Consider the following 24,567-nt stretch of genomic DNA (forward strand, 5'->3'; position numbering starts at 1 on the left):
GAGGAGACACATGATTAAATATGAGTTTTCTGTGTTTCCTTAGTAGCATTTTGGCACATGGCTCATGGCAATCACCATGATTTTAAATAAACAAAAATAACAGTAATAATAATACTGGTCATTTACTGAAGAGGGGACTAGCCAGTTAATCAACCCTGCCAGGTAGGTATTATCATTCCTACCTTAGAATGAGAAAACTGAGATTCAAGGAGTTCAGCTTAGTTCAAGAATATATAGGCAGTAAAGTCAGGATTCAGACAGATCTATCTGTTGAATCCACTGCTTTTCCCATACTGTATCATCTATCAGTCACATTTCTAATCTCCATTGGCTTTCTATATTCCTTTGGACTATATCCTCATTGAAGAAGGAAATATTCATGGATGTCTTATGTGACATCGCGGTGGAAGGCTATAGTAGAAATGGTGTATTGCCTTGGATTCCAGTGAGGTGATTGTCCTAAAGTTTGTTTATCAACAGCAACCTCCTCAGATGGTCTTAGTTTATAGGTTCTCCCCTTGGACACAAAACAAATTATTAAGACGATAAACAAGAAAGTTAAAACTCTTGGTTATAGTAAGTTTCTTTATTTTTATTGGCGCTTCTGATCCTGGGGAGTGTTTGGGTATCTCTCTGTAGTCAAGAGATCTGGCTCAGTCTCTGTTCTATGGCTGTAAGTGATGGGAGCAGGGAAGGCAGAAATAGCCTCAAATAGCCTCAAATCTGTAATACAAAAATGAAACATAGTGCATGTTGGTGGTGGTGTGGAGAATATGGTCCCCCCTACTTTGCTGGTGGGAATGTAACATCACTCATTCAGGCACTAGGAAAAGCTTTTCGGTTTCCTTTTTGACAGGTAAACACAGAATTACCATAGGACCCAGCAATCTCACGCCTAGGTGTATATCTCAAGGAACTGAAAATAGGTACTCAGATACTTTTCATAGGCATGTTAAGGGCAGCAAATGTTCATCAATGGGTGAACACATAAACAAACTGTGGTATACATACGATGGAATATTATTCAGCCACAAAAAGGAATGAAGTACTGATAGTACTCATAGATACATGCTACAGATGCCTGAACCTACAAATATCAAGCTAAGTTAAAGAAGCCAGACATAGGAGGCCGTCTATTGTGATTCCATTTATATGAAATGTCCAGAACAGGTAAATCCAAAGAGACAGAAAATAGATTAGTGCTTGCCAGAGGTTGGGGGGAGAGGGAATGGGGAATGACTGCTTAATGCCACCAATTTTCCTTTTGGGATGATAAAAATGTTTCAGAACCAGATGAAGATGTTGGTTGCTCAACATCCAACTGTAACAAATGCCACTGAATTATTCATTTTAAAGTGGTTTATGTTATGTGAATTTCACCTTAATTAAAACTAAGTTCCATAGCCGTTACCGCCCTTCTGAGCTTGGAATCTTCCCAACAGATACAGGGCAAAAGAAACACGGGGCCACCATCCTTGTGGGAGGTGCGATAAAAGGTGCCTTGTCCTAGAGTTCGGTCTGTTCATTCATTGATCTCGCAAGCATTTCCACTTACTCAGCACAAAGTGTCTGAGCCAGGTCTTGGGCTCCAGAGGGCACAGTCCCTGCTCGGGGAGCACGCAGCCTAGGGGGAGACACATCCCGTAAATTAAAAAAACAAAACAAAACTCCGTGAAGAACCCAGCACACGAGGGTTGGCTGTTCCAAGTAGCGGGGAATCCCCAAAGAATAGGGAGCCCTTTTCAGACGGAGGACTTGACCGAGCTAACTCGTGTCCATGGCCGCCAAATCCCGTGTGGCAAACGCATTCTTTTGTTGTTCCCGGAGATGAAACAGTCTCTCGGGCTCTCTAGGCGCTCCTCTGCAGAGGTGTGAAGAGGGAACTCAATCAGCACCCGGCTGCGAGCACCCAGGGAGCGTCGGGTAGGCGGGGGCCATCCCGCGCCCCGCCCCGCGCCTCGGGGGAGCCCGGCGGCCGCAGCTCGGGGAGGTGGGGACTGCGCGGAGCCGCGCTCCCGCCCTGCTCCGCGCTGACTGACCCGCAGCCGGCGCTCGGCCCACGAGGGGGCGGCGGCTCCCGGGCTTTGTGGCCGCGGCGCGCGCGGCGGGGCCTGGCCGGCCGGGGGCGCGCCGCCGCCGCCGCCCGGCGCTCCGGAGCCCGCGGCCCTCCCGGCCCTCCCGGCCGCCCCGCCTGCGAGAGGAGCCGAGGCCGTCCGCGCTCGCGCCTCGCCGGCCCCTCCTCCGGTCGCCGCGGCCGCCGCGCCGCCGCTGCAGGTAGGAGGCTCCCCGGGCCGCAGCGGGGCGGGGGTGGGGGCGCGGGCCCGGTGTAGGGCGGGGGGCCGCGGGCCCGCATGGCGGGCTTCCGGGCCGAGCCGCCGCGACCCCTGCCCCGCAGACCAGGAGGCCGCCTCTGCGCGCGGCGATGGGACTCGGTGAGTGGGGCCGGCCTGCGGCGTACAAAGCCCCAGGGCGCGGACCTCGGGGAGATTAGGTGGCGCGCCCGGGGCTGGGGGGACGCTGCCCTCTTTCCCCCGCCCCCGGGCCGGGGGGAGCCGCTGGGGAAGAGTCCAGGCGGCCGCAGTGCCCGGGTCTTCCCAGCTCCGGGTCCCCGCTGTGCCAGGCACTGTGCTCGGCGCTCTTCCATACTTGTCTCCTTTACGACCCCCACTACCCCGTCCGGGGGTGTCATGGGAGGGGTCCCTCAGTCAGAGCCCGAGGACCGAGCACCACATCGGTGCCCGCCTGACCTTGGGAAAGCTTCTTTACTCCGAGCCTGGGGCTGCTGTTACTGTAAATAGGGGCACGGTGGAGGGGGTGTTTCGGGGAAGTGCATTCTGTAGTACTACCCCCTGGTACTATTGTGAGAGATAATGTACAGAAATGATCATAGCTAAATTTTGAGCACTTTATACCAGGCCGCAGGTACTAAACAGTTGGCGTGAGTTATCTAAATCATCACACCGGCGCTATGAGGTAGCTACTGTAAATTGCCCGAATAATCTTCTTTATGAGTACGAAACAGTGAAGGATTTATTTAGCTTCCCTGCTCCGATTCAGGAGATTGGTTGTTTCTTAGATGTGGTAGCATTTAAGATTACAAATGTTTTCTGCAGTACAGGAGAGGGGTTATCGGACGCAGGGATCTATTTGTCACACATTTAAAATGAGGTAGAAAAATACATGGCCAGGGGTGTGGATTTCAGCATGTCAGATGGGAGGTTGTGTGACCAAGGAAATTGTTGAATATAAATTCAAAACCATAGTTCCTGAGTTATGATGGAGGACTGTTAGGGGAGTTTGGGATGACCCAGGGAAAAGGGGAAGACTGTGAAGGGGCAGAGAGGGGAGAATTCTGAAGCTCTGGAAGATGTTGAGGAAGAGACCAGGGTTCACCAGTCCAGAAGCATTCTGGACCAGAATTCCCTCCTGCCCTAAGAGACCAGGCATCCTGCGGGGGGAGGGGGAAGGGATGCTGGGGTGAGATCACAGGTTGTCTTTTCTTACTCCCAGGCCACCCGAAAAATATTCAAATGGGTTGAGAACCAGACTTCCCAAAATGTCATTGTCCCTTCTTGTGATTCCTGAAATTCTTTTCATGTGTTTGAGGAGATTAGGATACTCAAGGACCCTAACGGTTGATAAGACACTTAAGATACAAAGGCCTGCCTGATGTAATGAAGGAGTATATTTTGAACACAGTTCATTTGGGTAGAGGAGCTGTGGGCATTAGGAAATTATTTTGGGATTCAGTTTGGATTGGGGAGAGTGAAAGGCTTCGGACCCTGAAGAAGGCAGAGAGAGGCAGGAGGGCCTAGGGACTGTACCGCTAGGAAAGAGACTGGAAAGTTGGAGCTGAGGACTTCACAACACCATCAGCAGAATACCAATGCAGCCTGTTTGGTTCTCACCTATGAGAAGGCACTCTTCCCTCTCCCCATTTGTGGCCATTTCTTACTTGTGGAAGGTAGATCTGGGCTGGATTCAGGCTGACTTTTCTCCTGAGTAAGTAGGAAAGGCTTCTGGAGAAGGGTTCTTTTAAAACCAGGCCTTGGGCGCCTGGGTGGCTCAGTTGGTTAAGCAACTGCCTTCGGCTCAGGTCACGGTCCCGGAGTCCTGGGATCGAGTCCCGCATCAGGCTCCCAACTCCATGGGGAGTCTGCTTCTCTCTCTGACTTTCTCGCCTCTCATGCTCTCTCTCACTATCTCTCTCTCTCAAATAAATAAAATCTTTAAAAATAAATAAATAAATAAATAAAACCAGGCCTTGACGGAGCAGGTGTTTGGGTGCCTAGTGATGGTGAAGGTAGGGAGTAGTGTACATGGTGGAAAGTGCAGCTGCTTTAGAAAGAGAGACAGTTTGGGGTTCAAATCCTGGCTCTGCCATTTATCAGCCATGTAATTTTTTATGAGGAGAAAAACAATGTCTTTCAAATGCTTGGTAGGGAGCTCAGCCAACACTAGTACCTTCTTCTCTGTCCATGGTGACATTCATTCAAGGAATGTCTGCCCAGCACCAGTTGTCTGCTGAGTCATATGCTTCTTGCTGGGGGATACAGAGATGAGTCAGAAATTATGTATTCCCTTATGAATTTCACAGTCCGGTGAGGGAGATGGACATAAAGAGCCCATTACAAAAAATATGGGAAGTGCTCCAGTATAGTCAGATACAACTGGCAGTGAGCTCACAGAGGACTAACTAATTCATTCTGGATAGAAAACTCGGGGCCAGATTACTTCTAACAAGAAGGGTATGAGATTTTATGATAGAGATTTCTTTTTTTTAAGATTTATGTATTTGACAGAGAGAGACACAGTGAGAGAGGGAACACAAGCAGTGGGAAGTGGGAGAGGGAGAAGCAGGCTTCCCGCTGAGCAGGGAGCCCAATGTGGGGTTCGATCCCAGGACTCGGATCATGGCCTGAGCTGAAGGCAGACGCTTAACGACTGAGCCACCTGGGTTCCCCTATGATAGAGATTTTGAGTGCTACACCACCTCCTAACTTCCTTTTTTTTCTAACTTTTGCCTTGATATCTTTCTCTTTAAAAAAAAAAAAAAAGTCCGCCTGTAGTGTGTGCATACTTTATAAGCCACCTGAAACTCATTTTAGAAGGAAGCTATTGTAAATAAATGTAACACCCCAGGCATCAGTTGAAGAACCATCACAAAAAGGTCACAAGAGTTGGACCTAGAGGGATGAAAATGAAAATGAGTCCTTGGTGGGGTGCATATGACTCTTGATCTTAGAGTTGTGGGTTTGAGCCCCACGTTGGGTATAGAGCTTATGTAAAAATAAAATTGTTAAAAAGAAAAGAAAAGAAACACAGAAAATGAGCCCGTGGTGGACCTTGGAGTAAAAGATTTCAGCCAGGGGCACCTGGGTGGCTCAGTGAGTTAAGCCTCTGCCTTCTGCTCAGGTCATGATCTCAGGGTCCTGGGATCGAGCCCCGCATCGGGCTCTCTGCTCATCGGGGAGCCCGCTTCCCCTCTCTCTCTCTGCCTCCCTCTCTGCCTACTTGTGATCTCTCTCTCTGTCAAATAAATAAATAAAATCTTAAAAAAAAAAAAAAAAAGATTCCAGCCAGAGGAAACCCCATGTACAGAGTCATGAGAACAGAGCAGGTTCAAGGGCATACAGGTGAGTTTGTTCTGCAGGGTTGAAAAATACATGGAAGGAGGGGGCTGGCATGGGGTGGCAGGGCACAGATGTGGAAAGGCTTCAGATGCTATGTGCGGAGTTTGGACTTGATCACTGAGGAATGCAGGAGATGGAAGAGGTTTATCTGTTGGACTGGGGCATGGTTGCTGTGTTTTAGGAGGAGCCCTCTGGTAGTTGTGTGGAAGAGGGGCTGGAAGTTGAGAGGTCCTTTTGGGAGACCAGGGCCTGACCTCAGAAATAGGAGGCAATAAGGATGAGACAGGAGGTAATAAATACTGAGGTAGAACGTATAGGAGGTCTTAATGATTGGTTACCTGTGATGGAAGAGCATGCCGAATTTTCTGCTTTGGGCCGCATTAAGGTGGCTGAAATCATCAGAAATCAGGAGTTTTGAGAGTCGGGGAACAGTTTGTTTGCTTTTGGCCATGAAGAATTGGAGATTTCAGGGCGCCTGGGTGGCTCAGTCTGTTAAGCAGCCAACTCTTGGTTCCGGCTCAGGTTATGATCTCAAAGTTGTGGGATTGAGCTCTAGGTTACACTCCACACTCAGCAAGGAATCTGCTTGAGATTCCCCCCTCTGTGTCTCCCCCGCCAACTCCATCTCAAACGAATAAATAAATCTTAAAGAAAAAAAAAAAAAAGAATTGGCGATTTCTGAGGTGCCCGCATGGACAGCTAGACAGAGGTGGCTGGTGGACAAGTGGGGTTGTGTGTGGTGCTGAGGAGAGAGAATGGGGCTGGGGAAAGAGGATCTCCCTGACACCCTTACATTCTTACACTGAAAATCTACCGTGTGCTAAAAATACAAATAAAACGTAGTTCCACGTCTCAGGAATTCACCCTCAACAGTGGCAGGCCTTGAGAACGTGGATAGATTGTGGTACAGAGTAATTCTGAGTGCTGCAGAAGGAGTAAATACTTGGGACCCCTGGGCCAGAGTCGGAGTGAGCGCCCCCTGGTTGTTCGGAAGCCGTAGGAGGGGAGGAGAGAGTACTGCTAAGTGAGGAGAGTTGCTGGAGTTGAAAAGCGCTTTCTGTAGAGGTTACTTTAAAAATGATTCCAAGGAGGGGCCCCTGGGTGGCTCAGTGGGTTAAAGCCTCTGCCTTCGGCTCAGGTCATGATTCCAGGGTCCTGGGATAGAGCCCCACATCGGGCTCTCTGCTCAGCAGGGAGCCTGCTTCCCCCCACTCTCTCTGCCTGCCTCTCTGCCTACTTATGATCTCTCTCTCTCTGTAAAAAAAAAAAAAAAAAAAAGATTCCAAGGAAATATCAGGAAGCCTGGGGTTGAGATTGGGAGATGGTTTAGGATGGAGCCATAGCGGGAGGGCAGGGTGGGGTGGGGACTTTTAAGAACCTTCATCTGGTCTAGAGAGGAAGATGTGAGGGTAGAAGGACAGGAGGTGGGAGCTCGGGCCTTCGACACAAGGCTGGTGCTGCTCACAGTCACACTGAGACACAGATGGTAAAAATAAACACTTCCAAGTTACAAGGCCGCCTGGGGTGGGCGGTAAAGGGGAAGAGGAGGGAGAGCATTAAAGGAAGCAAGTTCATCATAAGGTTTAAGACCACAGAGCCCTCTGAAGGAAGGAAGGACGGGGGATTGGGGCCATCCTGGATGGTCAGGTCTGAACTTTCCAGAGTAGGTATATGGGAAGGTGGGCATAGGCACAGGAATGTCCGATTATTCCTACCTTTGCATAAAATGAAATCATGAAGTCATCATTGTGATAGTGCAGCTCTTAAAAATTTGGTATACAGAGGTGCCTGGGAGGCTCAGTTGGTTAAGCCTCTGACTCGTGGTTTCCCCTCAGGACACAGTCTCGAGGTCTTGGGATCGAGCCTTGCATTGGGCTCTGCGCTCAGCACAGTCCGCTTCAGAGTCTCTCTCCCTCCTGCTCACTCTCTCTCTCTCTCATTTCTCTCTACCAAATAAATAAAATCTTTAAAAAACTTTTAGCATATAGTACAATAGCATTTTTTTTTTAAAGATTTATTTATTTGACAGAGAGAAATCACAAGTAGACAGAGAGGCAGCCAGAGAGAGAGAGAGAGAGGGAAGCAGGCTCCCTGCTGAGCAGAGAGCCCGATGCGGGACTCGATCCCAGGACCCTGAGATCATGACCTGAGCCTAAGGCAGCGGCTTAATCCACTGAGCCACCCAGGCGCCCCAGTACAATAGCATTTACAAGAAGAAGCCAGAAGAAATTTCTGTTATAAATCCTCTGTCAAAGGAGAAGTTTTAGATAGTAGAAAAACTAGATATAATTAGTAAAAAATGCAAATGTCAAGCAGGTTAGTTTCAACATATTTTCCACAAATATATATCAAGTGCCTTCTGTGTGCCAGGCCCTCTTCAGTTTGCTGGGGCTACAGTAATGATGAGATCCGAATGCTTTCAACATTTCACTTGGAACTACTCCGCCTCTAGATTAAACCTGTGTGTGGGCCTTCCACGGTCTAAGGTGCTGAGATCACGTCATTCTGTGGCAGTGTTCTATCCCGCTGGCCAGTAGTGCCACCAGCTTCATAAATAATGAGAAGATACCATCTGTGCGGATTTGGCAGAGAACTGTGGAAATTAGGTCACAGGAAAGCCGTCATAGCAGCAGAGGTATCATGGACAGCCAGCACTGGATGGGACTTAAGAGAACACCCACTTTAGCTTTATAATTTAGAGATGAGAACCGACAGGGAGGAAAAGGGACTGCCCAATGTCGTACATTTAATGTCAGTGCAGTGCCCTTCGAGTTCCTAGATGGGATAGTGGGGAAGGCTTGAGGGTACCTCTCAAAAGGGCCTCCTGACCGTGAGAAGCTTTCGAAGAGGAGATGTTGAAAGCAAATGAGGAAGCTTTGCTTTTAAGTCCTCCTCTGCTACTAGAAACCCAGGAAGCTCCCACTTTGGCTCTGAGCCCCAGTTTTCTCATCTGTAGGAAGATTGGACTTTTTTTTTTTTTTTATTTTTTTTTTTAAAGATTTTATTTATTTATTTGACAGAGAGAAATCACAAGTAGATGGAGAGGCAGGCAGAGAGAGGGGGAAGCAGGCTCCCTGCTGAGCAGAGAGCCCGATGCGGGACTCGATCCCAGGACCCTGAGATCATGACCTGAGCTGAAGGCAGCGGCTTAACCCACCGAGCCACCCAGGTGCCCCGGAAGATTGGACTTTTAAGTTTTTTTTTTTTTTCTTTTAAAGATTTTACTTAGAGTAAGTAAGCATGAGCAGAGGGAGGGGGAGGAGCAGAGAGAGAAGCCAACTCCTCGCCAAGCAGGGAGCCCAATGCAGCACTGGATCCCAGGACCCTGGGATCGTGATCTGAGCAGAAGGCAGACGCTTAACTGACTGAGCCACCCAGAAGTCCCTGGACTTTTCATTTTTTTTTTTTTTTATATTTTATTTATTTATTTGAGAGAGAGACAGTGAGAGAGCATGAGCGAGGACAAGGTCAGAGGGAGAAGCAGGCTCCCCATGGAGCTGGGAGCCCGATGTGGGACTCAGTCCTGGGACTCCGAGACCATGACCTGAGCCGAAGGCAGCCGTCCAACCAACTGAGCCACCCAGGCGTCCCGGACTTTTCATTTTAACATGTTAGGATCAATGTCCCTTTGAGAAAAAGTTGTTTTAGGGATGCTGATTGAGGGGACAGTCAACAGGTCAGGATAAGAAATGGCCTTTCACCTCTTGAGAGCAAAATGGTCACCCATAACGTCTCGCCACATTTCCTTCAGCTCCCTCACACACCGCTATGCGTTCTTTCTCTCAGCCTTTCCAAAGTCGTGGTCTCTTTGCTCCAGTGCTAATTCTAATCCAGTCTATTCTAATAGGAATTAAGGTTCTTAATCTGGATCCCCCAATCCTAGGGGGATCCTGCCCTAGTGTCCCTGGGCACATCTCTGTCATGGTGCTTATCACCTGCCTTGTCACTAGCCTGCCATATAAGATGCTATAAGGTGTGAGGTCTTAATGACTGTGGCCTCCTTGATACCAAGGAACACCGCTCTCTCTGATGCCTGCTTCTGGATCCTCTGCTTCCTCTTGATGCCCCTTCCTAGTGTGGACACATGCATGTCCTGGTAATTCCTTGGTTTGAAATCGTCTCTGGTGTGCACCTTCTCCTGTCCATTAACATTGTCACCACTCAGCATTGAGGCCCTTCTCAATTATTTATCTGAACAATCTCCTTCAACTCTGTGTTCACATCCTGTACATTCTTTTTTTTTTTTTTTTTAAAGATTCTATTTATTTATTTGACAGAGAGAGATCACAAGTAGGCAGAGAGGCAGGCAGAGAGAGAGAGAGGAGGAAGCAGACTCCCCACTGAGCAGAGAGCCCGATGCGGGACTCGATCCCAGGACCCTGAGATCATGACCGGAGCCGAAGGCAGCGGCTTAACCCACTGAGCCACCCAGGCGCCCCACATCCTGTACATTCTTAAAGGTCTATCTCAAATGTCCTCTTGTTTAAGAATGCAAATTAAGCTCTTCCCTCCTCTGACGGCCCAAGGTGCTTTGTCCTCTTTTGCGATGTCTGTTTCAGCGTGCTTTTGTAGTTCGCAGTTTCTGCAGGCCAGCGTGCTTTCCAGGCTGCAGGGTTCGGCTTGTTTTTGCGTCTCCTACGTAGTCTAGGACAGTAGAGAGCCTTTGGCAGGAGTCCATGACACATTTGTTGAATTGTGTGTCTATGCAGTAAGAGAACCAGTAAGTATCTGAGTGTATCTTGTATATAGACCACTAGTGTATTTTTGGAAGTTTTTTTTTTTGTTGTTAAAGATTTTTATTTATTTATTTGAGAGAGTGAGGGGGAGAGGGAGAGCACAAGCGGAGGGAAAGGCAGAGGGAGAGGGACAAGCAAACTCCACACTGAGCGCAGAGCCCGACTGGGGCCAGTCCCAGGACGCCAAGATCATGACCTGAGCTGAAATCAAGAGCCAGCTGCTTAACTGACTGAGCCCCCAGGCGCCCCTGGAGGCAGTTTAATATGGGGAAGGGGTAGAAAGAACTAAAAGTTATTGAAGCTTTAGTCTGTGCTTCTCCTTTACTCCCATTGCAGAGTAGTTGTGCGGATGGAGTGAGGCAGAGTAGTAGACTGTAGCCTTATTTTACAGATGAAGCACTGGAGATTAATGACTTAGCCAAAGTCACACAGCTCGGATGAGTGCTGAAGTCAGGATTTGAGTCCAGGTTTTCTGCATTTCTTGGCTTATTTCACTTCACTTCATGAGCAAGAATTCATTAAGGTTTGGGGTGCCTGGGTGGCTCAGTCTTGAAGCGTCTGCCTTCCACTCAGGTCATGGTCCTGGGATCCAGCCCCGCATTGGACTACCTGCTTGGCGGGAAGTCTGCTTCTCCCTCTCCTAGCCCCCCTGCTTGTGTTGTCTCTCTCTGTCAAATAAATAAAGTATTATTTGACAGCCTGGGTGGCTCAGTGGGTTAAGCCGCTGCCTTCGGCTCGGGTCATGATCTCAGGGTCCTGGGATCGAGTCCCACATCAGGCTCTCTGCTCAGAGGGGAGCCTGCTTCCCTTCCTCTCTCTGCCTGCCTCTCTGCCTACTTGTGATCTCTCTCTCTCTGTCAAATAGATAAATAAATCTTTTTTTTTTTTTTTAAAGGAATTCATTAAGGTTTAAAAGATCCTGACACCTGTCCCAGGTCTTAGCACTACCCATCTTCAGTCTTGGTACCTGTTCTCTGAGTACTGACTTCAGGGAACTCCCTTTTCCATGAAAGGCAATGAGAGTAAAATCTGGCCAAGTTGCTCTAGTCTTTGCTCAAATTTTAGGACTTAGATTGACCCTTGGTGGACTTAAAATGTCATTTGATGGTGTATTAATCAGCTTGGACTGCCGTAATAAAATACCACAGACTAGGTGGCTTAAACAACAGAAGTGCATTCCTCATACTTCTGGAGGTGGGAAGTCCAAGATCAAGCTGCCGGTGAGGTAAGTTTCATTCTGAGTGAAGCTGCTTCTCTAGGCTTGTAGGCTGCTGTGGCCCTCTGTGCCCTCACGTGACCTCTTTGTGAGCCCTTGGGAAGATAGGGAGAAGGGGAGACGGGCAGGAAGGAAGGAGGGAGAGATGAAGGGAAAGGGAATGTTCTCTGATGTCTCTTACAAGGACACTAAATCCCCTTGAATTGGGAATTCATCACCTTATTTAACCTTAAGTACTTCCTTAAAGGCCCAGTCTCTAAGTACAGTCATCCCGGGATTAGGACTTCAACATATGAATTTCGGGGGTGTACATACATTCAGTCCATAACAGATGGGTTTTTGTTTTAGAGTCATTTCAAATGTACTTAGCACAGTCTTCTTGTGGTTTAGTCAGTGTTTGTGTTTGGGGAATTGTGCCGTTTCTGCTGTTCTTTTTTAGTATTGGATTCCTGCTCTTATTTAGTCCTGGCTATGAGTCTTTGGCTGGCCCGAGGGGCGTTTTCATTGCATTTGGATTTTGCTATTTTTTTTTCCAACCATTTTTACTTTAATGCAGATTTTGATGTACAGACTGTTACCATGTATGATACTCATTCTGAGTGTGATAGGCAGTTTGATGCCTATATCAATGTGTATTCATTCGTTAGATGTTTAATGAAGGCCCACTATTGTGTGGGTCACTGGGCTGCTGGTTGGGCTACAACCAACCAAGCACTGTTGTCCAGCACAACAGTGGACAGAAAAGATGATCTGTATTGAGAAGAGTTGAGGGGTGAGGAAGGCTCATTTTCTCTAATGAAAGCTGAGGCAGCAGGAAAGGCTTGTTGTCATCAGTAACCAGTTATGGACATTGCTGAATAGTGTTAAGCTAGAATGTGCTTTCCAGCCTCGAAGTTTCTATTAACAGGCTCCACCTGAGAGATCTCTTACTTTGAGAAGTGTTTGTTTAAAGATTTTTTTTTTTTTTGGACAGAGAGAAAGAGATCACAAGTAGGCAGAGAGGGAGGCAGAGAGAGAGAGAGGGGGAAGCAGGCTCCCTGCTGAGCAGAGAGCCCGATGTGGGGCTTCATCCCAGGACCCCGGGATCATGACCTGACCTGAAGGCAGAGGCTTAACCCACTGAGCCACCCAGTGCCCCTCAACAGTTACTTTTCAAACATAATGTTCATATCAGATTGACAGCAGAAATTATTTCAGAGCTCTGGTGAGACCGACAGTGGTTCACCTCGGGGCAGGGTGGCTGTGGGCCCTAGGTTTGAGACATGGAGGCCAAGGTGATGGGGTGAGTTGAGGGGAAGAGCCAAGAGCCGCCAAAAGGAGATGGATCGAAGCAGGAACAGCTCCTCCTAGGAACTTTCCCTGCTGACAGTTGGATTGCTGATTGACATGTAATTTGAGCAGGGATGTGAGCACCACTAGGTCTGAAAGAGAACTAAGTGGGTGGAGAGCAGTGAGGGCACTGGATCTGGGTTTGAATCTTGTTCCTGCCACTTAACATGTTGTGTGGCCACAGGCAGGCTACTGAGACTCACTTTTCTGATCTGGGAAATGGAATAGGGTAGTGGGAATGAACTGCTTACTTCATGAGGCTGCTTGGGAATCCGTAGGGGAACTTTAGGGAACGCTGTGTCACACCAGAATTCCTTTACAGCCTTGCAGAATGCAACCACATGGCCCAGTGAGGCCTGCTGTTGTACAAAATTAAGCAGAGTAAATTGGTGACTCTGGATTTACTTAGCTAGTGATTAAATAACAGTTTAGTTAATAGGCTATTAATGGTCCCCAGGTGTTGGTAATTCTGAGTATTTGCTTTTGAGAGCAGTGGTATAATTTCTTCCGGTACTTTAATAAAGTTTTTTTTTTTTTTTAACTTAAAAAAACTTTTTTTTAAAGATTTTATTTATTCATTTGACAGAGACTCAGCAAGAGAGGGAACACAAGCAGGAAGAGTGGGATAGGTTGAGGCAGGCTTCCTGCCAAGCAGGGAGCCCGATGCGGGGTCCATCCCAGGACCCTGAGATCATGACCTGAGTGGAAGGCAAATGCTTAACGACAGGGCCACCAAGGTGCCCTATTTTTGCTTTTTTTTTTTTTTTTTTTTAATAGAAAATACTATGATGTAACAAATGGGGTCTCGGGCTATTTGGGGGGAGAATTAAATGATATAGTGCACATTAAGCACTTAGTATAGTGTCTGATCCACAGTAAGGACTCAATAAAGTTTATCTGCTATTGTTACTGCAATTAGAGACTCAACTGGTCACAAGGTCAATATACTCCCCACGAAGTCACCACCACCTGGTGGCAGCTGGTGGTACTGCATACATTGTGAAGTAGAATCATTTCATTGCTTGAAATTAATTCCATGTAATTTCAGCTCCACCAAGTATCACAGGGACTTTGTTCAGAGTGTGACTTATTTGCCTACGAGCAGGAATCTGTATTTCATTAAACAGTGAAGTGACATTTTTCACCTCCACAGTTGGCATAGAATAAAAAAATGTTATCGTCACCAGTAAATGAAGTAGTGAAACAGAAGTGCTCATGTGCTATTAGTAGGAATGTGAATTGGTACACTGTTTCTGGAGGACAGATCGTGATGTAACAGAAGTCTGAAGTGGCAACGATTCATCTTTTGTGGCAACGATTCCTTTTCTAGGAATTTTTCTTGAAGAAGTAGTTAGGAAAAAAGATTCGTTTAGAAAGAAAAAAAATAAAATACATACATACATACATAAGATAGCGTTTACCCATAATAGAGAAACACAGGGAACAATTCCTTTTTAATTTGTGAATCAGATTTTTCAATCTTCAAAGCAATGATTCTTAAATAGAGTGAAAGTATAAGGAAAGGTAGTCATATTGACATCTGGTGCAGAGGAGCTGGGATGGGGGATCGGAATTTGCTCTAGGATCTGTGTAATTTAAGAACATTCAGTTGGGCATAGATAACTTGGTAGTTAAGAGATAGTACAGAAGAGCTATATTGTAGCAGATATGTGTTAATTAATTTCTGTTTAGGGAATGTTGATTTATAGGGAATAGGGATATTGATGAAGGCCAAAAATGTTGGGCCTTTGGGTGGGAAGGTGCCTGGAATTAGTTATTTAGGGATATTAGACCAACATGATTGAAATACAGACCTAGGACTATAGGGGTACAGAGAAATATTCCCAAAGATAAATGTCTCCTTGTTTAGCTTCGTCCAGGACCTGAGGGTCAACAAGCCTTAACATGTATCTAAATCTCTTAATCTCTGATACTGATATCCGTATGTGGGGGAGGGCACCTGGTATGTGGAGACACTACTTACATGAATACTTCAGTCTAAACTTAACTTTGGGATGGGGTGGTACACAGTGAGACACTCTGGTCAGGTTCTGTTGCCTTCATGGAAAGCCCATGCTCCTTGGCCTCAATCTTTTTTTTTTTTTTTAAGATTTTATTTACTTATTTGACAGAGAGAAATTACAAGTACACTGAGAGGCAGGCAGAGAGAGAGAGAGAAGGAAGCAGGCTCCCTGCTGAGCAGAGAGCCCGATGCGGGACTCGATCCCAGGACCCTGAGCCGAAGGCAGCGGCTTAACCCACTGAGCCACCCAGGCGCCCCTCCTTGGCCTCAATCTTTAGGCTCTCTGATACTGCCTGGCCTCTCCAGCCTCAGGTCTAACAGATTTCATCTCTTCATAACTATAGTAACCCCTCTCCGTGCGTAGGGTGTGAATAGTTGGCTTGTAATGTAAAATTTTAAATTAGTATACCGTTTATTTAAAAGTCACCACCTTTTCTCCCAACTTTTTATTGTGGAACTTTTCAAACATACACAAAGATGGAGAGATTATTTTAATGAGTGTTTGTGAAGCTGTCACCGTTGTTGATGTTCACATGTTTCATTCCTTTCAAGTTGGTTCCTAATTCTTTTGATATGAGCTGATCAGTTTTAAATGGACCACATCATCAGAATCTTGATGCTTGCCTGTTATTCCAAAAAATCAGAGGCTTGGAAGATATATGGACTGAGGTATGTTGGCCCTTTCCACAAAGGGAAACATGCAACCCTTATTTTATTGTGGTATTTAGTGTTGCTTAGCAGCATTCTTGCCATAATGTATTTGAGAGATTAACTGTGATTAAGAGATGTGGGAAACGTGGGGTCACAAAAGGCACATAGGTTCAGAAGAGTAGGACATTTACTAAGCACCTTTTGTGTGAAAGATACTCGCTCAGTACTGGGGAGGATGGTAAGATGACCTAGGGAAGTCATGGTTGTTGAGTAGTTTGGAGACACCCAAGATAAGGGCCCAAGAGATAGTTGTGAAATGATACTAAGAATATTAGACTATTTGAACTGCTAGCAGCCGATTGTAAAACACGGTCACCAGTGAGTGAGGATAGCAGTGGGGGAAATGGGAAAATAATAGTCAAGGGTACTATAGAGAATCATACTGTAGTGAATACTGGAAATACGCTGAGAGAGTAGGTTCCAGGTGCTCTTAGCACACATACAAAGATGGTAATTGTGTTGGGGTGCCTCGCTGCTCATCAGTAAAGCATGCGATTTTCGATTTTGGGGTTGTAAGTTCAAGCCCCTCGTTAGATGTAGAGATTACTTAAAAAATAATACTAGAGATTACTTGAAAAAGAAAAAAGGTAACTCTGAGGAGATATGTTTATTAGCTTGACTATAGTAATAATTTCATTATTTATATGGCTATCAAGTTAAGTTTATGTATATTAAATAAATTTTTTCTTTTTTTTTTTTTTTAAAGATTCATCTATCTATTTTAGAGAGAGGGTAGGTAGAGGGAGAGGGAGAGAGAATTCCAAGCAGACTCCCCACTGAGCAGGAAGTCTGACATGGGGCTTGATCTCATGACTCTGAGATCACGACGCGAGCAGAAATCAAGAGCTGGACGCTGGGCCAACTGAGCCACCCAGGCGCCCTTACATATTTATTTTTAAACTAAATTTGTAAAAAGGTATGTAGACTTACTCTTAAAAAATAATGGAGAGGGACGCCTGGGTGGCTCAGTTGGTTAAGCAGCTGCCTTCGGCTCAGGTCATGATCCCAGCGTCCTGGGATCGAGTCCCGCATCCGGCTCCTTGCTCCGCAGGGAGCCTGCTTCTCCCTCTGACTCTGCCTTCTACTCTGTCTGCCTGTGCTCGCTCTCGCTCGCTCTCTCTGACAAATAAATAAAATCTTTAAAAAAAAAATAATAATGGAGAAATGTAGTATTTCAAAAATTATAAATATTATACAATTGATAACTGTTATTATATGTGAACAAAGACTTCAAAGGAATATCCATAATAAAAATGAATATTTGGTGTGTTAAAAAAAAATACCAGATTATTAGAATAGTCTAGATTCTTGACTTCCCAACGTGCCATCTTTGTGATCTTGGGAAGTCCACTTACTGGCTCTTAGGTCCCTCAGTTGAAAAGGGGACTATTTGGCTCTTTTACCTCTGAAATTATATGAATTATTTACATAGGACTGTACACTTAAAAGTGGCCCTCAGACCTTAGGGATCACATACTCCAAGCCCTCATTTTTTTTTTTTTAAAGATTTTATTTATTTATTTGACAGAGAAAAATCACAAGTAGATGGAGAGGCAGGCAGAGAGAGAGAGGGAAGCAGGCTCTCCGCTGAGCAGAGAGCCCGATGCGGGACTCGATCCCAGGACGCTGAGATCATGACCTGAGCCGGAGGCAGCAGCTTAACCCACTGAGCCACCCAGGCGCCCCCCAAGCCCTCATTTTAAAGATGAAGAAACAAATTCCTCTAGGAGCATGGCCCTGTCTAAGGTCACATAGTAATGGAAGTTTCAGGTCTTTTGGGGTGATCTCTTAATGATTCTGAGATCTCAGTTTGTGTTATCCATCCTATTTGGTTACACTGTGGCCTTTCTTGTCTTCAGCTGTGACAAAACTTCAAGAAAGCTGTTTAGTTGAAAAGCAGCCTAACATTGTGAATGTGGCGAATGGTCAGTTTCCTGACATTGAGTAGAAATAAATGAACAAATTAAGAGTTCCACGTAGATGTTCAACAACTTTTCTTTTTTTGCAGTTACATGCAAGATATTCACAGAGTGGCCAGGCCCTACAATTAAGGACCTATGTGAAACATCTTTGAAGTAAAACCCCACTTATAGTGACCATCTAAATGTTTTTCTTTTTCTTTTTTTTTTTTTTAATTTAAGATTTTATTTATTTATTCGACAGAGATCATAAGTAGGCAGAGAAGCAGGCAGAGAGAGGGGGGAGGCAGGCTCCCTGCTGAGCAGAAGCCGATGGGGGGCTTGATCCCAGGACTCTGAGATCATGACCTGAGCCAAAGGCAGAGGCTTAACCCACTGAGCCACCCAGGCGCCCCTAAACATTTTTTTTTTTTAAGATTTTATTTGTCAGAGAGAGAGAGGGAGAGAGAGCGAGCACAGGCAGACAGAATGGCAGGCAGAGGCAGAGGGAGAAGCAGGCTCCCCGCTGAGCGAGGAGCCCGATACGGGACTCGATCCTAGGATGCCGGGATCATGACCTGAGCCGAAGGCAACCGCTTAACCAACTGAGCCACCCAGGCGTCCCCCCTAAACATTTTTCTCGAGACCATCCTAATTCCACATTCACAGGAGAAAAAGTCCTACGTTTCAGGCCAGGGAGTCAAATTGGGATTAAGCTAAGGGGATAGGTGGCCGTTTTCCTTGCGGGAGTTGGTAACGATTGTTTCAAACTTCCTTTTACAGGATAGCTGACAGCCAGGAGAAATAGGTTGGAAAATGCAAAACAACGAAATCATAAAACCTGCCAAATACTTCTCGGAGTTGGAAAAGAGCATCCTGCTTGCTTTGGTAGAAAAGTACAAGTATGTGCTGGAATGCAAGAAAAGCGACGCGCGAACTATTGCGCTCAAGCAGCGCACCTGGCAGGCGCTCGCCCACGAGTACAACTCTCAGCCCAGCGTGTCGCTGCGGGATTTCAAGCAGCTGAAGAAGTGCTGGGAGAACATCAAGGCTCGGACCAAAAAGATTATGGCCCATGAGAGGAGAGAGAAGGTGAAACGGAGCGTCAGCCCTCTCCTGAGCACCCACGTCCTGGGGAAGGAGAAGATCGCCAGCATGCTGCCCGAGCAGCTGTACTTCCTGCAGAGCCCCCCCGAGGAGGAGCCCGAATACCACCCCGACGGCGCGGCCCAAGGTATGGGTTCCCCGGGCCAGCGCGTGTTCTCGCCGAGCACCTGCTGCACGGCTTCGCTTTACAGCCTCTGCCTTCCGAGGGTGTTTATCAAAGAGCAGCTCTCAGGTCAAACCTGATTCCTCCCAGTTCACCATCCCCAGGTTCTGTAGAACAGCTAAGTCCTAAGAAGTACAGAACAGCCAAAGGACTTGTTTATACCCTTGTTCTCGAGGGCTCTCTCGTCTTTATCATGAAGAATAAGGAAAGATAAGGAGCTGTATTAATATGGTTACTAAGTTCCTTAGTTGCTTATTTCAACCTCTGTCATCTCTATCAAAGAGGATTTCTTTGAGAATTTATATTCATTTGATGAATCTTATTTTTTTAAGATTTTATATATTTATTTGACAGAGAGGGGGAGAGAGAAAGAGAAAGCGAGTGAGCACAAACAGGAGGAGAGGTAGAGAGAGAGGGGAAGCAGACTCTGTGCTGAGCCGGAAGCCCAGTGTGGGGCTGGATCCTGCAACCCTGAGATCATGACCTGACAAGAGTCGGATGCTTAACCGGCTGAGCCACCCAGGCGCCCCGTCTCTCAAATTTATTTTTTACAAAAAGTGTTTTTTTAGGACCTATTATGCACAGAGTACTGCACTAAGTTACTCCGAGGCCGCATTAAAATAGTGAACTATTTCTAACTTGAGAATTAAGTACTAAGACCAATATAGCAAACATCTGTTAGCATTCATCCAGATTAAAAACCAGCATTCCTACCCATTATAATATTGTGATCCACAGTTTGGTTTGTGGCACTCCAAAAAACTTGAGAAATTCTGGGAAATATTCATTTTAGTTTTAATATACTTTCATTGAAAAAAAATATGCAGAATTTTTAGGGAAGGAAAAGACTGTCATGGAAGCAAGGATGCTATGTGTCATATGATTGTCATAGCTTGGAGAGGTTAGAGGAAAGGGGTTGTTGAAAGGTCTCTAGAAAAGGATACGGTGGGAATGCATATAGATAAATTACCAGTAATTCTTGTCTTCTTTAAGATAGGAATGGCCAGGGGCGCCTGGGTGGCTCAGTGGGATAAAGCCTCTGCCTTCAGCTTGGGTCATGATCCCAGGATTCTGGGATCAAGCCCCACATCGGACTCTCTGCTCAGCTGGGAGCCTGCTTCCCCCTCTCTCTCTGCCTCTGCCTCTCTGTCTACTTGTGATCTCTGTCAAATAAATAAATAAAATCTAAAAAAAAAAGATAGGAATGGCCAGTTTATATAATGATTCATTGCAGTTTGCAGAAGACACACCTTAAAGCAGAGGAATATTCCTGGGGATGCCGGAGGGTTGCTCCAAGGACCCAGCAAGCCCTTGCCTAGGAAAACTATGGACTTTGGCTTGCAAGATGAGAAATTGGTATCCCCAGGCTAGACTGAGCTCTGTGGGAGTGGTTAATTATAAGTCACAAGAAACTATCTAAAACCAAGAATGTTATCTGTATAGAGTGAAAAAGATGATAATAATAACCACATAAACCAAATACATGTTTTCAGTTAGCACATTTTTTTCCCATGATAGGCAGATCATCCAATGATGCAAAATTGTAATAAAAAATTTGTTTGCTGATCATTTGACCAGATTAAGTGCAGGGAGCCAGTTGGATGACCATAGTGCCATGAACCTCAGGTATTGTTTTCCAGTGGAGAAGCCCTTTGTGAATTTTGATTATTCAGTTCCCAAGCCAGGGTACCTCCCGGTAGACAGTGTTGATAGGGACACTGGTGACTCTCTCACTTACCCTTTCTCGTTAACTTCTGTTGTGGATGGGACCCTCTTGCTAATTGACACTGTCCATCTGTCAGTGGTCCATCCACTGTCCATTCACTGCAGACAGCGAAGGGAGTAATGCTGAGGGAGGGGGGCAGGTGAATCAGCAGGGCTATTTTTCGAATTATTTAGTTCCCTGGGAGATGTTGTCAGGGAAGATGCTGGAATAGAAAGCTTTCAGTGAACATTGTAAATCTTTGTCCTGAATTAGTGTATATTGATTTCATAGGGTTATTCTAAAGGGGACAGTCTTATTTCCCCATTTTTGAATTCTAGAGTAGGATCGAGTGAGTTCATTCCAAAAACTTTTTTCTTTCTTTTCAGAGGAAATGATGTAATTCATTTACTCATAAAAACAATTTATAAATTTCTAGCAAGAATAAATATGGATTCTCAGTGTCCTTCTGCAGTGACATTTCTAAAGATTCATACTTGCAAAAGAGATTGATTTTTTTTTTTTTTTAAGATTTTATTTATTTATTTGAGAGAGAGAGAGCAGGAGATGAGAAAGGTCAGCCGGAGAAGCAGACTTCCTGCTGAGCAGGGAGCCCGATTTGGGACTCGATCCCGGGACTCCAGGATCATGACCTGACCCAAAGGCAGTCGCTTAACCAATTGAGCCACCCAGGTGCCCCAAGAGATTGATTTTATTTTTTATTTTTATTTTTTTTTAATTTCTTAAAGATTTTTTTTTTTTAAGATTTTATTTATTTATTTATTTGACAGAGAGAGATCACAAGTAGGCAGAGAGGCAGGCAGAGAGAGAGAGAGGGAAGCAGGCTCCCCGCTGAGCAGAGAGCCCGACGCAGGGCTCGATCCCAGGACCCTGAGATCATGACCCGAGCCGAAGGCAGCAGCTTAACCCATTGAGCCACCCAGGCGCCCCAAGAGATTGATTTTAAATTGAGTATTTGTACCTATATGACATGGGAAACTTCTCTTTTTGCTGGTGATGGTCAAAGTACAGCCTATGCTAACTCTTCCTGCTTCTAGGTCACATCTGGAGGGTGGTGGAGTACCATGGTGCTTTGTCAATTAGGAAGTGTATCCAAAGTAATCTGTTAACACTAGTAGTTAAGGTGCTGGAACTCTCTTTATACATTAAAACAGCCTGAGTTTACCTCATTTTGTATTTCAACTTACTTTCGAGAAAGAGGAAGAAAGCTGTAATTGTCAGTTATCCCTTCTGGCTCTTGGTGGGGAAAAAGCTGAAAATTTTCACTAGAATATGGCTTTCATTTTTGTGGTGTGGATTTTGTTTGACTCATGGACTCTGTGTGTGTGTGTGTGTGTCTGTGTTAGTATCCCTAACCCTGTGCTGTCTAATACAGTAGTCACAAGCCACAAGAGACTAGTAAGCACTTGAAAATGTGGGTAGACTGAATTGAGATATGGTCCGAGTATACATACCGTGTCATGAAGACATAATACCAAGAAGAGAATGGAAAATATCTTACTAATAATTTTTATTTTTTTATTTTTATTTTTATTTTTTTCAAAGATTTTATTTATTTACTTGACAGAAAGAGATCACAAGTAGGCAGAGAGGCAGGCAGGGGTGTGGGGGGAAGCAGGCTCCCCGAAGAGCAGAGAGCCCGATGTGGGCTTAACCCAGTGAGCCACCCAGGTGCCCCTAATAATTTTTATTTTGATTACATGTTGAAATGAGAGTATTTTAAATACATTGGATAAAAAAAATTATTAAAATTAGTTTCACCTCCTTTTACTTTTTTAAGGTGGCTACGAGAAAATTTTAACTTACATAAGTAGCTGGTATTATATTTGTATTGGACAGTACTGTTCTTACACCTTACAGAGTGCCTGTTGCAGAATTAGGTGATTAGAGACTTGTTGAAATTTGTCAAACAGGATGGAGCCTGGCAGTATTCCACTAGAGGCCTCCCTCCAACTATTTCTTGTGTGAGATGGTTTCAGCTGTGTCATCTTGATCACCATTCCCTGGATATTCTTAGCTTTATCCATGACTTTTTTGAGATGTACATCTGTATATGAACACAGTTGTCTTAAAATTTAACACTAAAGAAAGCATTTGCAAAAAACCCAGCATTTTCCCCTTAAATATATTGAAACAATTTGTACCCTATAGATTCATAATATGTGATCATTTGGCTATGACATGTATCTCCCATTATCTTGGGGGAACACGTTTGCAGAATAAATTAAGGGAGCCAACAAAATGTGCTAGGGGTGAAAAGGAGGGTAAGATGACCAAATGTCAAAATGTCAAATACATTTAAGACAACTAAGCTTTCCAAAAAAAAAAAAAAAAGTAAAGAAAACTGAGCTTTCAAGAGTACTCAGCTATTTTAAGAGAACTACTATTCAATTTCATATGCTATTATATTATAGCTATTATTTCTCTATTACAAAGCTATAAGCGAATAATGCAAACATGGGTATACAAAGCTATAATTAAATAATGTAAGTGTTTATTGGTAAATTTTATTATTACTCACTTTTTTTTTTTTTAAAGATTTTATTTATTTATTTGACAGAGAGAAATCACAGGTAGTTGGAGAGGCAGAGAGAGAGAGAGGGGGAAGCAGAGAGCCCGATGCGGGACTCGATCCCAGGACCCTGAGATCATGACCTGAGCCGAAGGCAGCGGCTTAACCCACTGAGCCACCCAGGCGCCCTATTACTCACTTTTTAATCCAGTCCTCTTCTTTTGGGGATGGGAACTCTAATACAGGGACTGAGTTATATTTCCAGTCATGGCACATTAACATCATTGGTCTGTGAAAAGCCCCTTTTTTATGTTACTTATGTGGTTTTTTTGGTTTTTGTTATTTATCCCATTAACTACGTTCATTCTTTTCTTCTGCCTCCTAATCGGTCCAGTGTGCTTGTGTATTCTCTCACATGTTCTTGAGAGCAGGCATTGGTGTTTTGAGTGCATATATTTTAAATTTACATAGATTGAAAATTGTGCTATGGATACCATTCTTTGGTTTTTTTGTTTTGCCTTATTTTTCATTTAGAATTTTTTTCAAAAAAGATTTATATATTTGGGGGCAGGGGGAGAGGGAGAGAAACTCCAGCAGACTCGCCACTAAGTTGCAGAGCCCATCATGGGACCTGATACCATGACCCTGAGATCATGACCTGAACCAAAATCAAGAGTTGGGTACTTAACCAACTGAGCCACCCAGGCACCCCTCATTTAGAATGTCTTTTTTTTTTCTTTTTTTTTTTTAAGATTTTATTTTTGGGCGCCTGGGTGGCTCAGTGGGTTAAAGCCTCTGCCTTCGGCTCAGGTCATGATCTCGGGGTTCTGGGATCGAGTCCCGCATCGGGCTGTCTGCTCAGCAGCGAGCCTGCTTCCTCCTCTCTCTCTCTCTGCCTTCCTCTCTGCCTACTTGTGATCTCTCTCTGTCAAATAAATAAATAAAATCTTTAAAAAAAAAAGATTTTATTTTTATTTATTTGAGTGGGGCAGAGAGAGCACAAATAGAGGAGAGGCAGAGGAAGAGGGAGAAGCAGACTCTCTGCTGAGCTGGGAGCCTGATATGGGGCTCGATCCCAGGACTTGAAGATCATGACCTGACCTGAAGGCAGTTGCTTAACGATCTGAGCACCCAGGAGCCCTCATTTAGAATGTTTGCAAGATCTATCCCCACTGCAATGTTTCTTTCAGTTGACACACCATACTCTATAGTACACACTCACTGCATCTTGTTCATCTATTTTCCTAGTCAGCCCTCGTTCCTTTGTTCTGTGGCGAAGAGCTGGGGGTTGGCCTTCTGGTTACTGCCATAGTAGGTTATTTCCTGCTGATACTAAACTTACTCAAATTGCCCAAGTGGAAGAGTGCATCCTTGAGTGTTCTCTGCTCCCAGGAAAGCCCTTAGGCCTTCCTATCCATTTTGCACAATATTGAGTTGTTTTCTACTTCGGGTGGCTTTGTTTTACCTGAGAGAGAGTTTACATGGTATGTGTTTGCAGCAGGTTGCCATTCCCAGG

At 45.2% G+C, this 24,567-nt stretch overlaps 1 protein-coding gene across 4 annotated transcripts in view; it reads left to right on the top strand.

Annotated features, from left to right (window-relative positions):
- The first annotated feature begins 2,129 nt into the window (after positions 1-2,129).
- The window catches only part of MSANTD3 (Myb/SANT DNA binding domain containing 3), a 31,418-nt gene continuing 8,980 nt past the window's right edge, over positions 2,130-24,567 (top strand). Inside the window, exons 1-3 of one of the 4 annotated variants that reach the window (XM_045081636.1) lie at positions 2,130-2,274; positions 15,490-15,606; positions 18,330-18,780. In XM_045081636.1, the coding sequence (XP_044937571.1) occupies positions 18,363-18,780 (418 nt within the window). In that variant the 5' untranslated portion in view covers positions 2,130-2,274; positions 15,490-15,606; positions 18,330-18,362. Of the gene's footprint in view, positions 2,275-2,296; positions 2,433-15,489; positions 15,607-18,329; positions 18,781-24,567 lie in introns of those variants that run through there. The other 3 variants (XM_045081637.1, XM_045081634.1, XM_045081638.1) reach the window with 3 other exon arrangements.

This window comes from Mustela putorius, unplaced genomic scaffold, assembly GCF_011764305.1.
Source record: "Mustela putorius furo isolate JIRA1106 unplaced genomic scaffold, ASM1176430v1.1 tig00000580_pilon_pilon_pilon, whole genome shotgun sequence".
In the NCBI taxonomy this organism is placed as follows: domain Eukaryota; kingdom Metazoa; phylum Chordata; class Mammalia; order Carnivora; family Mustelidae; genus Mustela; species Mustela putorius.